This window comes from Hyla sarda, chromosome 4 (assembly GCF_029499605.1).
Source record: "Hyla sarda isolate aHylSar1 chromosome 4, aHylSar1.hap1, whole genome shotgun sequence".
NCBI lineage: Eukaryota > Metazoa > Chordata > Amphibia > Anura > Hylidae > Hyla > Hyla sarda.
Window position 1 is genome coordinate 22,856,975 of NC_079192.1, and position 15,952 is coordinate 22,872,926.

General features: G+C 47.8%; 1 protein-coding gene across 2 annotated transcripts in view; it reads right to left on the bottom strand.

The window, feature by feature from the left end:
• The window catches only part of STAG3 (STAG3 cohesin complex component), a 249,753-nt gene that overhangs the window by 76,735 nt on the left and 157,066 nt on the right, over positions 1 to 15,952 (bottom strand). For both annotated transcript variants that reach the window (XM_056570147.1, XM_056570148.1), the window contains exon 24: positions 15,771 to 15,939. In XM_056570147.1, coding sequence (XP_056426122.1) covers positions 15,771 to 15,939 — 169 coding nt within the window. The remainder of the gene's footprint in view (positions 1 to 15,770; positions 15,940 to 15,952) is intronic.

The window sequence follows — 15,952 nt, forward strand, 5'->3', positions numbered from 1 at the left end:
TGAATCCGTGCAGCGGCCGTGTCGAACTGGAGCCCTAAGAAGACTAGAGACTGGGTGGGGGAAAGGAAGGACTTGTCCCGGTTGACCATCCACCTGAAACGAGATAAGACCTGGAGGGTGAGATCCATTTTCTCCAGATTTTGGGCTCTGGTAGGAGCCTTGTTGAGGAGGTCGTCCAAGTAAGGAATCACTGAGATCCCCCTTGACCGTAGTAGGGCTATCACGGGCGCCAGGATCTTGGTAAAGACCCGCGGGGCAGTGGCCAGACCGAAGGGAAGAGCCACAAATTGAAAATGACCTTCCGGAACCGCAAAGCGGAGATAACGCTGATGTCCCGGGAATATTGGAACGTGGAGGTAGGCATCCTTGATGTCCACCGAAGAAAGAAACTCCCATTAATCCATGGACGCCACCACTGAGCGGAGAGATTCCATTTGGAAATGGCAGATCAGAAGATGTTGGTTGAGACGCTTGAGATCCAAGATTTGCCGTACCGAAGCAAATTCGATTCGGTAACCGTTGGAAACCACATCCCTGACCCAGGAGTCCTGAATGTGCGCGGTCCAGACTTCTCGCAAGAATAAGAGACGACCTCCCACCTGAGAAAAATCTGCGGGTGGGGGCGTCCCTTCATGCAGAAGTAGGCTTGCGGTTGCCCGATTTGGCCGCAAAACGTCCGGAACAGTTGTCCGACTTCCAAGAAGGGGCGTGTCCGGAAGGAGAGAACCTTTTTTTCCCGTGAAGGTGCATGCCCAGCCCCTTTACTGGGAGCAAAAGGCCGAAAGGACCGGAAGGAAGAGAACTTCCTACGGGAAGTAGTGCAAGCCTTATTCTGAGGCAATAAGGAACTTTTGCCGCCCGTTGCCTCCGAGATAATCTCATCAAGGCGTTTGCCAAAAAGTCGGGAACCGGCAAATGGAAGCTCGGTGAGAGACTTTTTGGAAGCGGCATCCGCATCCCAGGCTTTGAGCCACACGGAACGACGGTGTGCCACCAGATTACCAGTGGCAAAGGCAGCACAGCGGGCTGACTGCATGGAAGCAGAGCACAGAAAGTCTCCAGCTTTGGAGCATTGGAGAGCTAGATCAGCCAGTTCCTCCGGGGGAGGGGGGGGCGGGATCCTGAAAGAATACCCTGATGGAGCTGGGAACACCAAATAGAAAGGGCCTTCGACACCCAGGTAGAAGCAAAGGCAGGGAGCAGGGATAAACCCGCTGCTTCCATGGCAAACTTTGCCAAGGTCTCCACTTTCTTGTCTGCCGGATCCTTGAAGGCAGCTGCATCCGCCAGCGGCAGCGAATTAGCCTTAGAGAATCAGGATACTGGTGGGTCCACCGCTGGGGGGGGAGTCAACTTTAACATGAGGTCTTTGGAGAAGGGGTATTGCGCTTGAACCTTCTTCGTTTCCTGAAATCTCTTGTCAGGATGACTCCAGGCGGATTCCAGTAGGGCGTCAAATTCAGCGTGAGAGCTGAACACCTTTGGTGCGGGTCGGGCACGATGAAAGGATACTTCTGGAGCTACGTCCGAAGATCCTGGGTCCTCTAGATCTCTAGGTGTCTCTTATGGCTAAAACCAATGAGTTCGCCGTGTCAGCAGAATCCGAGCGGTCGTCTGAGTCAGATGCTGATTCGGAAACCTCATGCACAAGTTCTCCAGGTTATGGGAACACGTTGAGGCAGCCCTAGATGAGGGAGAGACTGACCTGGCACGCGGTTCTGGAGAGCCAGAGCGGCGACTGCGGGAGCGTCCTCTGGAGGAGGGACGCTTGTGATAAGATGAGGTAGCGGGGCGAGACCTATGATGGGAATGCCCGTACCTACCCGAAGACCCAGGGGATGAGTCAGAGGAAACTGTAGCGGGTCCCTCCGGAGGGCCGACGGAGTGAGAACCTCTCCAAGGCAGTCACCACAGAACGGGAGACCTACGCCAAGTCGGATATAGACTGTGAGAGGGAAGAAACCCAGGCTGGAGGAAAGGCAGAACCCACTGGGTCTGGTAGAGCATCCGGGGTAGTAATAGCAGGGGGGTCTGGGGGAGCAGTGGTGCAGGCAGAACAAGTGGGTTCAGCAGAACCAAACATTTTTGTGTTTGTCACGATGCCGGCTGGCAGGTAGTGGATCCTCTGTGCCAGAGAGGGATTGGCGTGGACCGTGCTAGTGGATCGGTTCTAAGTCACTACTGGTTTTCACCAGAGCCCGCCGCAAAGCGGGATGGTCTTGCTGCGGCGGTAGTGACCAGGTCGTATCCACTAGCAACGGCTCAACCTCTCTGACTGCTGAAGATAGGCGCGGTACAAGGGAGTAGACAGAAGCAAGGTCGGACGTAGCAGAAGGTCGGGGCAGGCAGCAAGGATCGTAGTCAGGGGCAACGGCAGGAGGTCTGGAACACAGGCTAGGAACACACAAGGAAACGCTTTCACTGGCACAATGGCAACAAGATCCGGCGAGGGAGTGAAGGGGAAGTGAGGTATAAATAGGGAGTGCACAGGTGAACACACTAATTGGAACCACTGCGCCAATCAGCGGCGCAGTGGCCCTTTAAATCGCAGAGACCCGGCGCGCGCGCGCCCTAGGGAGCGGGGCCGCGCGCGCCGGGACAGGACAGACGGAGAGCGAGTCAGGTACGGGAGCCGGGATGCGCATCGCGAGCGGGCGCTACCCGCATCGCGAATCGCATCCCGGCTGGAGACGGTAACGCAGCGCACCGGGTCAGTGGAGCTGCCCGGAGCGCTGCGGTAGCGAGAGAGAAGCGAGCGCTCCGGGGAGGAGCGGGGACCCGGAGCGCTCGGCGTAACAGTACCCCCCCCCTTGGGTCTCCCCCTCTTCTTAGAGCCTGAGAACCTGAGGAGCAGACTTTTGTCTAGGATGTTGTCCTCAGGTTCCCAGGATCTCTCTTCAGGTCCACAGCCCTCCCAATCCACTAAAAAGAACCTTTTTCCTCTGACCGTCTTGGAGGCCAGTATCTCTTTCACTGAGAAGACGTCAGAAGAACCGGAGACAGGAGTGGGAGAAACTAATTTGGGAGAGAAACGGTTGATGATCAGTGGTTTAAGAAGAGAGACATGAAAGGCATTAGGAATACGGAGAGAAGGAGGAAGAAGAAGTTTGTAAGAGACAGGATTAATTTGGCACAAGACTTTGAAAGGACCAAGATAGCGTGGACCCAGTTTGTAACTGGGGACACGAAAGCGGACATATTTAGCAGAGAGCCATACCTTGTCTCCGGGAGCAAAAATGGGGGGAGCTCTTCTTTTCTTATCGGCAAACTTTTTCATGCGAGATGAAGCCTGTAAAAGAGAATCTTGGGTCTCTTTCCATATGGTGGAAAGATCACGAGTCACTTCATCTACAGCGGGCAAACCAGAGGGCAAGGGAGTAGGGAGGGGGGGAAGAGGGTGACGGCCGTACACCACGAAAAATGGGGATTTGGAGGAAGATTCAGAGACTCTAAAGTTATACGAGAATTCGGCCCATGGTAGAAGATCTGCCCAATCATCCTGGCGGGAGGAAACAAAATGTCGTAAATAATCACCCAAGACCTGGTTAATTCTTTCTACTTGTCCATTGGATTGAGGATGATATGCAGAAGAAAAGTTTAATTTAATCTTGAGTTGTTTACAGAGAGCCCTCCAGAATTTTGACACGAATTGGACGCCTCTATCCGAGACTATCTGTGTGGGCAACCCGTGAAGACGAAAAATGTGTACAAAAAATTGTTTAGCCAACTGAGGCGCTGAAGGAAGACCAGGAAGAGGGATGAAATGTGCCATCTTGGAGAATCGATCAACGACCACCCAAACAACAGTGTTGCCACGGGATGGGGGTAGGTCTGTAATAAAATCCATACCAATCAGAGACCAAGGCTGTTCGGGGACAGGCAGAGGATGAAGAAAACCAGCGGGCTTCTGGCGAGGAGTCTTATCCCGGGCACAGACAGTGCAGGCTCGCACAAAGTCCACGACATCTGTCTCCAGAGTCGGCCACCAATAGAAGCGAGAGATGAGTTGCACAGATTTCTTGATGCCCGCATGGCCTGCGAGATGGGAGGAGTGACCCCATTTGAGGATTCCAAGGCGTTGGCGTGGAGTGACGAAGGTCTTCCCTGGAGGAGTTTGCCTGATGGAGGCTGGAGAAGTGGAAATCAGGCAGTCAGGAGGAATGATGTGTTGCGGAGAGAGTTCAACTTCCGAGGCATCCGAGGAACGAGAGAGAGCATCGGCCCTAATGTTCTTATCGGCAGGCCGAAAGTGAATTTCAAAATTAAATCGGGCAAAGAACAGAGACCACCTGGCCTGGCGAGGATTCAGCCGTTGGGCAGACTGGAGATAGGAGAGGTTCTTGTGATCGGTGTAAATAATAACTGGAAATCTTGATCCCTCCAGCAGATGCCTCCATTCCTCAAGTGCTAATTTAATGGCTAGAAGCTCTCGATCCCCGATGGAGTAGTTCCTCTCCGCCGGAGAGAAGGTCCTAGAAAAAAAACCACAAGTAACAGCATGCCCGGAAGAATTTTTTTGTAGAAGGACCGCTCCAGCTCCTACAGAGGAGGCATCAACCTCCAATAGGAAGGGTTTAGATGGGTCAGGTCTGGAGAGCACAGGAGCCGAAGAAAAGGCAGACTTGAGCCGTTTAAAGGCGTCTTCCGCTTGAGGAGGCCAAGACTTGGGATTGGCATTTTTTTGGGTTAAAGCCACGATAGGGGCCACAACGGTAGAAAAATGTGGAATAAATTGCCTGTAATAATTGGCGAACCCCAAAAAACGTTGGATAGCACGGAGTCCGGAGGGGCGTGGCCAATCTAAGACGGCAGAGAGTTTGTCTGGATCCATTTGTAGTCCTTGGCCAGAGACCAAGTATCCTAGGAAAGGAAGAGATTGGCATTCAAACAGACATTTCTCTATCTTGGCATAAAGTTGATTGTCACGAAGTCTCTGAAGAACCATACGGACATGCTGGCGGTGTTCTTCTAGACTGGCAGAAAAAATCAGGATATCGTCCAGATATACAACAACACAGGAGTATAAGAGATCACGAAAAATTTCATTAACAAAGTCTTGGAAGACGGCAGGGGCGTTGCACAGGCCAAAGGGCATGACCAGATACTCAAAGTGTCCATCTCTAGTGTTAAATGCCGTTTTCCATTCATCCCCCTCTCTGATGCGGATGAGATTATAAGCACCTCTTAAGTCCAGTTTGGTAAAGATGTGGGCACCTTGGAGGCGATCAAAGAGTTCAGAGATGAGGGGTAGGGGGTAGCGGTTCTTTACCGTGATTTTATTAAGACCGCGGTAGTCAATGCAAGGACGTAGAGAGCCATCTTTTTTGGACACAAAGAAAAATCCGGCTCCGGCAGGAGAGGAGGATTTACGGATAAAGCCTTTTTTTAAATTTTCCTGGATGTACTCCGACATAGCAAGAGTCTCTGGGGCGGACAGAGGATAGATTCTGCCCCGGGGTGGAGTAGTGCCCGGGAGGAGGTCAATAGGACAATCATAAGGCCTGTGAGGAGGTAGAGTCTCAGCTTGTTTTTTGCAAAAAACATCCGCAAAGTCCATATAGGCCTTAGGGAGACCGGTTACAGGGGGAACCACAGAGTCACGGCAAGGGGTACTGGGAACCGGTTTTAGGCAGTCCTTGAAACAAGAGGGCCCCCAACTCTTGATCTCCCCAGTGGACCAATCCAGGGTTGGGGAATGGAGTTGAAGCCAGGGTAGTCCAAGGAGGATTTCGGAAGTGCAATTGGGGAGGACCAAAAATTCAATCTTCTCGTGATGAGGTCCGATGCACATTAGAAGGGGCTCCGTGCGGAGACGTATGGTACAGTCCAATCTTTCATTGTTTACACAATTGATGTAGAGGGGTCTGGCGAGACTGGTCACTGGGATGTTGAACCTGTTGACGAGAGAGGCCAAAATAAAATTTCCTGCAGATCCGGAATCCAAGAAGGCCATAGTAGAGAAGGAGAAGGCAGAGGCAGATATCCGCACAGGCACAGTAAGACGTGGAGAAGCAGAGTAGACATCAAGGACTGTCTCACCTTTGTGCGGAGTCAGCGTACGTCTTTCCAGGCGGGGAGGACGGATAGGACAATCCTTCAGGAAGTGTTCGGTACTGGCACAGTACAGGCAGAGATTCTCCATGCGGCGTCGTGTCCTCTCTTGAGGTGTCAGGCGAGACCGGTCGACCTGCATAGCCTCCACGGCGGGAGGCACAGGAACGGATTGCAGGGGACCAGAGGAGAGAGGAGCCGGGGAGAAAAAACGCCTTGTGCGAACAAAGTCCATATCCTGGCGGAGCTCCTGACGCCTTTCGGAAAAACGCATGTCAATGCGAGTGGCAAGATGGATGAGTTCATGTAGGTTAGCAGGGATTTCTCGTGCGGCCAGAACATCTTTAATGTTGCTGGATAGGCCTTTTTTAAAGGTCGCGCAGAGGGCCTCATTATTCCAGGATAATTCTGAAGCAAGAGTACGGAATTGTACGGCGTACTCGCCAACGGAAGAATTACCCTGGACCAGGTTCAACAGGGCAGTCTCAGCAGAAGAGGCTCGGGCAGGTTCCTCAAAGACACTTCGAATTTCCGAGAAGAAGGAGTGTATAGAGGCAGTGACGGGGTCATTGCGGTCCCAGAGCGGTGTGGCCCATGACAGAGCTTTTCCAGACAAAAGGCTGACTACGAAAGCCACCTTAGACCTTTCAGTAGGAAACTGGTCCGACATCATCTCCAAGTGCAGGGAACATTGGGAAAGAAAGCCACGGCAGAATTTAGAGTCCCCATCAAATTTATCCGGCAAGGATAGTCGTAGACCAGAAGCGGCCACTCGCTGCGGAGGAGGTGCAGGAGCTGGCGGAGGAGATGATTGCTGAAGCTGTGGTAGTAGCTGCTGTAGCATCACGGTCAGTTGAGACAGCTGTTGGCCTTGTTGCGCTATCTGTTGTGACTGCTGGGCGACCACCGTGGTGAGGTCGGCGACAACTGGCAGAGGAACTTCAGCGGGATCCATGGCCGGATCTACTGTCACGATGCCGGCTGGCAGGTAGTGGATCCTCTGTGCCAGAGAGGGATTGGCGTGGACCGTGCTAGTGGATCGGTTCTAAGTCACTACTGGTTTTCACCAGAGCCCGCCGCAAAGCGGGATGGTCTTGCTGCGGCGGTAGTGACCAAGTCGTATCCACTAGCAACGGCTCAACCTCTCTGACTGCTGAAGATAGGCGCGGTACAAGGGAGTAGACAGAAGCAAGGTCGGACGTAGCAGAAGGTCGGGGCAGGCAGCAAGGATCGTAGTCAGGGGCAACGGCAGGAGGTCTGGAACACAGGCTAGGAACACACAAGGAAACGCTTTCACTGGCACAATGGCAACAAGATCCGGCGAGGGAGTGAAGGGGAAGTGAGGTATAAATAGGGAGTGCACAGGTGAACACACTAATTGGAACCACTGCGCCAATCAGCGGCGCAGTGGCCCTTTAAATCGCAGAGACCCGGCGCGCGCGCGCCCTAGGGAGCGGGGCCGCGCGCGCCGGGACAGGACAGACGGAGAGCGAGTCAGGTACGGGAGCCGGGATGCGCATCGCGAGCGGGCGCTACCCGCATCGCGAATCGCATCCCGGCTGGAGACGGTAACGCAGCGCACCGGGTCAGTGGAGCTGCCCGGAGCGCTGCGGTAGCGAGAGAGAAGCGAGCGCTCCGGGGAGGAGCGGGGACCCGGAGCGCTCGGCGTAACAGTGTTACAGTTATTACAGGTGTAATAAGTAACTAAGGACCCAGCTATCTGTTTAGAGGAAGGAACCGTTCTGGGCACGGATATAGTAATAAAAAAGGAACAGTCTCACCCGGGTCTGTGTCCCTTAGGCTGCTGCAGTGAGGAGAACTCCGGCAGAGAGGGGAAAAGAGAGAGAGAAAACACTGGACCAATGGCCAGAGGGGGCGTGTCAACTACAAGGGCACTTTTGATTGGCCCTGCAAACCCCCTGCACACGCACAGCACTGATTGGATGGAATTCGCGCCCTCTTGAAAGGCTTCGGTGGCTTTGGGTGGGCGGAGCTAAAGCGCACCGGGCTGCCGAAGAAATAATAACTCAGATAATGATGGAGCCCGCTCCCGGCCCCGAGCGCACATGTGAACGCATATGCGACTCGGGGGAAAGGAGCGGGCGAACGCCGTCGGCAGTACACTGCCGAAACGAAAGTAAAAACTGTGCGGCCGGGCTGAAGGAGCGCCCGCCCGCCGAACAGATACGCCGCGGCTGCAGAAGGCAGACGCCTCATACAAACTGTGCACCAACACACACTTGCCCGCAATATGTAAGTGCCACTGCTCAACCCCAATAAAAACTTCCCCCCCATAGAGTAGAAAAGGAGGGAAGAAACCCTCCTGGCCAGTTCCATAAACCCTTATAGAAAAAAGGGTGTCTCCAGCTGTTGAGAATCCAGTACCTAAGAAAAAAGGGGGAAATATACTCACCTTAGTCTGCAGAACTTACCTCATGAAGTCTTCAGTCAGCTTTAGTTACCTGCATCATGCCAGGCTGCAACAGCGAGACGAGCAGGGAAAAGTGGGGGACCCGGACCCATGAGGTACAACCCCAGGTGCTGACCGTTGGCGATAGGGGGTTGACAGTACATCCACGATGCCTGTGCCCCCTCAATCGCAAACGGGGAAACATTGAACGCTATGTTCCTGAGTCCCCACCTAAAAATAGGAAAGAAAAGGGAATAAAAAATCTAATATGTCCCTAACCGAGGAAAAAAAAAATATGAGACCTGGTCTGGGAGACCCAGACCATGTCCACCTCCTTAAGGCACCAAGCTAAAACTGATTAGCTCAGTGGCCTGGAGGCGGGTATATCCTGCTAGGAGGAGCCAACTTTTCTGTTGCAATAGTGTCAAGCCTCCTAGAGACAGCAGCATACACCCACGGTCTGTGTCCCCCAATGGAGCCGATAGAGAAATACCAGAGTCCAAAATTGTGAATTTTTGGTCACTTCATATGCCATAAAAATATTAATAGAAAGCGATCAAAAAGTCCCATCAAAACAAAAATGGTACCGATAAAAACTACAGACCATGGCGCAAAGAATAAGCCCTCATATAGCCCCATACGTGGAAAAATAAAAAAGTTATAGGGGTCAGAAATGACAATTTTAAACATACTAATTTTGGTGCACGTAGTCCTTAAGGTGTTAAAAAGATGAGAGAGGCCTGTAATTTTCATCATAGATATACAGTACAGTACAGTAAAAGTTTGGACACACCTTCTCATTCAGAGCTTTCTTTATTTTATGACTATGAAAATTGTAGATTCACATTGGAGCCATCAAAACTATGAAGTAACACATGTGGAAATATATACATAACATAAAAGTGTGAAACAACTGAAAATAAGTCATATTCTTGGTTCTTCAAAGTAGCCACCTTTTGCTTTGATTACTGCTTTGCACACTCTTGGCATTCTCTTGTTGAGATTCAAGATGTAGTCACCTGAAATGGATTTCACTTCAGAGGTGTGCTGGTGTGGAGGAGGAGGTGTGATGGTGTGGGGGTGCTTTGATGGTGACACTGTTGGGGATTTATTCAAAATTGAAGGCATACTGAACCAGCATGGCTACAACAGCATCTTGCAGTTGGACCATCATTTATTTTTCAACAGGACAATGAACCCAAACACACCTCCAGGCTGTGTAAGGACTATTTGACCAAGAAGGAGAGTGATGGGGTGCTGCGCCAGATGACCTGGCCTCCACAGTCACCGGACCTGAACCCAATAGAGATGGTTTGGGGTGAGCTGGACCGCAGAGTGAAGGCAAAAAGGGCCAACAAGTGCTAAGAATCTCTGGGAACTCCTTCAAGACTGTTGGAAGACCATTTCAGGTGACTACCTCTTGAAGCTCATCAAGAGAATGCCAAGAGTGTGCAAAGCAGTAATCAAAGCAAAAGGTGGCTAGAACCTAGAATATGACATATTTTCAGTTGTTTCACACTTTTTTGTTATGTATATAATTCCACGTGTTACTTCATAGTTTTGATGCCTTCAATGTGAATCTACAATTTTCAGTCATAAAATAAAGAAAACTCTTTGAATGAGAAGGTGTCCAAACTTTTGATCTGTACTGTACCTCAACTATGAGAGACATAAAGAGAAAAAAAAAATCCATAAAATCACATAGTCAGATTTTTAAAGAACTTATTTGCAAATTACTGTGGAAAATAAGTATTTGGTCAATAACAAAAGTTCATCTCAATACTTTGTTATATACCCTTTGTTGGCAATGACAGAGGTCAAACATTTTTTGTAAGTCGTCACAAGGTTTTCACACACTGTTGCTGGTATTTTGGCCCATTCCTCCATGCAGATCTCCTCTAGAGCAGTGATGTTTTGGGGCTGTCGCAGGGCAACACAGACTTTCAACTCCCTCCAAAGGTTTTCTATGGGGTTTAGATCTGGAGACTGGCTAGGCCACTCCAGGACCTTAAAATGCTTCTTATGAAGCCACTCCTTCGTTGCCCGGGCAGTGTGTTTGGGATCATTGTCATGCTAAAAGACCCAGCCACGTTTCATCTGCAATGCCCTTGCTGACGGAAGGAGGTTTTCACTCAAAATCTCACGATATATGGCCCCATTCATTCTTTCCTTGACACGGATCAGTTGTCCTGGTTCCTTATCAGAAAAACTACCCCAAAGCATGATGTTTCCACACCAATGCTTCACAGTAGGTATGGTGTTCTTTGGATGCAACTCAGCATTCTTTTTCCTCCAAACAGGACGAATTGAGTTTTTACTAAAAAATTCTACTTTGGTTTAATCTGACCATATGACATTCTTCCAATCCTCTTCTGGATCATCCAAATGCTCTCTAGCAAACTTCAGATAGGCCCGGACATGTACTGGCTTAAGCAGGGGGACACGTCTGGCACTGCATGATTTGAGTCCCTGGCGGCGTAGTGTGTTAATGATGGTAGCCTTTGTTACTTTGGTCCAAGCGCTCTGCAGGATTTCACTAGGTCCCCCCGTGTGGTTCTGGGATTTTTGCTCACCGTTCTTGTAATCATTTTGACACCACGGGGTGAGCTCATGCGTGGAGCCACAAATCGAGGGAGATTATCAGTGGTCTTGTATGTCTTCCATTTTTTCTAATAATTGCTCCCACAGTCGATTTCCTCACCCCAAGCTGCTTGCCTATTACAGATTCACTCTTCCCAGCTTGGTGCATGTCTACAATTTTGTTTCTGGTGTCCTTCAACAGCTCTTAGCCATTGTGGAGTTTGGAGTGTGACTGTTTGAGGTTGAGGACAGGTGTCTTTTATACTGATAACAAGTTCAAACATGTGCCATTAATACAGGTAAGGAGTGGAGGACAGAGAAGACTCTTAAGAAATTACAGGTCTATGAGAGCCAGAAATCTTGCTTGTTTGTAGGTGACCAAATACTTATTTTCCACCATAATTTGCAAATAAATTCTTAAAAAATCAGATGTGATTTTCTGGATTTTTTTTCCTGGTTATGTCGCTCATAGTTGAGATATACATGATGAAAATTACAGGCCTCTCATCTTTTGAGGTTGTAGAACTTGCACAACCAACTGGTGGTGGACTAAATACTTTTTTGCCCCACTGTCCCTATTCAAGGGATAACATGCTTGAGCGCGGAGGGGTCCGCCCGCAGGGACCCCCGCATTCCCTGGGCAGATGCTGCAGCATTACGATCCCAGAAGCCTGGGACTTCCATGATCGTGACATCATGCCACGCCCCCTCCATTCATCTCTAGGGAGGGGGTGTGACGGCCTTCTCCCATAGACATGAATAGAGGGGGCATGGCGGCTGTGTTTGCCAGTCCTCCGGCACTGCACGGAGTTCGCTCCATGCACCGGATGACTGGGGTGCCGCGGCAGAGATCGCTGGGGCAATCGGACATGTTATCTCCTATCCTTTGGATAGGCGATAGCATGTCTAGCAGCGGAGTACCCAACACTTGTGAGCAGATACTATTGAAGATGCTACATGACAAATTCTGTGTGTACCCCAGCCTCAGACCTAACCCACGAATTAGATCATTTTTCCCCCAAACAGTCTGCCTCCAGCAGTTGCAAAACTACAACTCCCAGCATGCACGGACCGGGCATGCTCGGAGTTGTAGTTTTGCAACAGCTGTAGACACACTGGTTGGGAAACACTAACCTATTTGCACTCTTTGTTTAAAGTGAACCTCTACCTTCACTATTTAAATACTATTATTTTATCCTGAAATAAGCCTTAAATTTTATGCAGATCAATTTCCTAATATATATTTAGAGCAACTAAAGCTGTGGTTAGAGGATAACTTTTAGAGATGGGATTTTCACATTAACAGATAGATAATGAAAAAGCTACCAAAGTATCCACCAATGGAACCTTATGGTACATCAGATGTAAATATGTTTTAATAGATTGTCTGTACAGGATCGGTATGTTCCGGTGGGGATAAGAGAGACTGACTTGGAGATCAAAAACTTTCTGTGTTTGCACTTGAATAATGGTGAATAATGTTTTCTATATTATGATTGCTTAAATATGGATTGTAACTGTCTTTGGAAAATAAGATAAAACTAAACATTCTAAAAAACTGACATACAGTCATGGCCGTAAATATTGGCACCCCTGAAATTTTTCAAGAAAATGAAGTATTTCTCACAGAAAAGTATTGCAGTAACATATGTTTTGCTATACACATTTTTATTCCCTTTGTGTGTATTGGAACTAAACATAAAAAGGGAGGAAAAAAAGCAAATTGGACATAATGTCACCAAACTCCAAAAATGGTCTGGACAAAATTATTGGCGCCCTTTCAAAATTGTGGAAAAATAAGATTGTTTTAAGCATGTGATGTTCCTATGAACTCCCCTGGGGCAAGTAACAGGTGTGGGCAATATAAAAATCACACCTGAAAGCAGATAAAAAGGAGAGAAGTTCACTTAGTCTTTGCATTGTGTGTCTGTGTGTGCCACACTAAGCATGGACAACAGAAAGGAGATGACAACTGTCTGAGGACTTGAGAACCAAAATTGTGGAACAATATCAACAATCTCAAGGTTACAAGTCCATCTCCAGAGATCTAGATTTGCCTTTGTCCACAGTGCGCAACATTATCAAGAAGTTTGCAACCCATGACACTGTAGCTAATCTCCCTGGGCGTGGACAGAAGAGAAAAATTGATGAAAGGTGTCAACGCAGGATAGTCCGGATGGTGGATAAGCAGCCCCAAACAAGTTCTTAAGATATTCAAGTGGTCATGGAGGCTCAGGGAGCATCAGTGTCAGCACTAACTATCCGTCGACATTTAAATGAAATGAAACGCTATGGCAGGAGACCCAGGAGGACCCCACTGCTGACAAATAGTTATGAAAAAGCAGGACTACATTTTGCCAAAATGAACTTGAGTAAGCCAAAATCCTTCTGGGAAAACGTCTTGTAGACAGACGAGACCAAGATAGAGCTTTTTGGGAAAGCACATCATTCTACTGTTTACCAAAAACAGAATGAGGCCTACAAAGAAAAGAACACAGTACCTACATTGAAATATGGTGGGGGGTCAATGATGTTTTGGGGTTGTTTTGCTGCCTCTGGCACTGGGTGCCTTGAATGTGTACAAGGCATCATGAAATCTGAGGATTACCAATGGATTTTGGGTCGCACTGTACAGCCCAGTGTCAGAAAGCTGGGTTTGCATCCGAGATCTTGGGTCTTCCAGCAGGACAATGACCCCAAACATACATCCAAAAGCACCCAGAAATGGATGGCAACAAAGCGCTGGAGAGTTCTGAAGTGGCAGCAATGAGTCCAGATATAAATCCCATTGAACACCTGTGGAGAGATCTTAAAATTGCTGTTGGGAAAAGGCGCCTTCCAATAAGAGAGACCTGGAGCAGTTTGCAAAGGAAGAGTGGTCCAACATTCCGGCTGAGAGGTGTAAGAAGCTTATTGATGGTTATAGGAAGCGACTAATTTCAGTTATTTTTTCCAAAGGGTGTGCAACCAAATATTAAGTTAAGGGTGCCAATAAATTTGTCCAGCCCCTTTTTGGAGTGTGGTGTGACATTATGTCCAATTTGCTTTTTTCCTCCCTTTTTTGGTTTAGTTCCAATACATACAAAGGGAATAACCATGTGTATAGCAAAACATGTGTTACTGCAATCCTCTTCTGTGAGAAATACTTCATTTTCTTGAAAAACCTTCAGGGGTGCCAACATTTACGGCCATGACTGTATGTCTCTTGTCTATGAAGGAGCCTGCCTGGCACTAAATAGCTGCACTCCAACTATCCCGCAACAACCCATCCATCCTCCTCAGAAATTAAAAAATATTAAAAACATACTATGCCTCACCATTAATATTAGTACTCTGGAGGCTTTTTAGTTTCATTTGAGCAAGGATTTTGCGACGTTGGTGGGCGGAGTCTTGCGTCGCTGCGCTGAGGTCGAAGTTTACGTCAGGAAGGAAGACAACGCAGCACCAACAGGTACATAAACAATAGTGAAGCCACAAAAAAAAAAATAAAGTCTCGGTACGTTACCCACCTCAAAATGTGCATGAAGCTGTATTACTATGCATGTTTCTTTTTTTTTAAGGAAAAATTTTAGTGCCACGTATGGGTTATTTACATAGTCTAAAAATTCTTACTCAATTATTTTGTGCAATATTCTATTTTAACACAACATAAATTTTTAAATTTTGTGGGTATGCCAGCATGTGTGTCCTAAAATTAACAAGGTGTGCAGTGTGTATTTTCAACCTTAAAATTAATAGAGGTATTAGTTATAGAATACATTTTTTCTATAATTAACATTAATGTAGTAGCTTTGTTTCATGATGCAGAACAAGAACAGTTGTTAAAGTGGATGTTAATGTCCTTTTCTGCGGACATATGCACTTTCTGTAAGCCAGGTTGGACCTGGAATACATATGCGACTTTGAAATACAGATGCAAAATTATTTCTTCATAAATAGCGACTATCGCATTTGATAAATACATGACCACTGCAAAGTAAAAAAAAAAAATTACTACGTGAGCAGATTTCAGAAATGCGCTTTGGAATAAGCAAAAATCAAAAAGTCGTAGCATGTATAGAAAAGTTGCACGTGCGCAAGTACGTGCAACTTTTTTTACGCAAAAAATGCTACAGAGCTTGATAATTCTTCTTCTATGTGATTTTACATATATATGTCTGGATTGAATGGAGTGTAGCAGAGCCTCCACCTTAGTCAAGCTAACACACCTGAGTGCTTAAAGAGGTACTCTGCTGACATTTATTTTTATTTTTTAATTTTTTAAATCAACTGGTGCCAGAAAGTTAAACAGAACAATCTTAATCCTTCCAGTACTTATCGGCTGCTGTATGCTCCACAGGAAGTTCTCTTCTTTTTAAACTTCTTTCCAGTCTGACCACAGTGCCACATTTTAGGAAGTGTCCAGGGTAGAAGGAAATCTCTTCTGCTCTGGAGAGTTTCTGACATGAACAGAGATGTCAGCAGTAATTTACAAATCTGTTTAACTTTCTGGCACCAGTTGATTTAAAAGAAAATGTTTTACAGTGAAGTACCCCTTTAAATGGGTTCACCTCAACACTTGTTTGACTTATCCATCTGGTTCTCTTACCAGTTCTTGCTGTAAAAAAACACCAAAAAGGAGCAACAATATCTCAACATAAAGAGCATGGATTGTAATCTCTATGATCTGTCACAATGTCTGATGTTATAAATGATCTTTCACTCATCTCCCTTCACCCTGAACACGCACCACTATCCTCATCTTCAGAGTTTGTGAACACATGATCAACAAGAAACCCTGCCAGCTCTGCCTGGAGAGTAAGGTCTGGTGAATAGGAAAGCGGCTGAAGATAGGAGTGATCACCGCAGCCAATGTGATCGCCGAAAATCACCAGGAGGTCACTGAGCAGTTTAAATGCCTGCAGAAGGAAA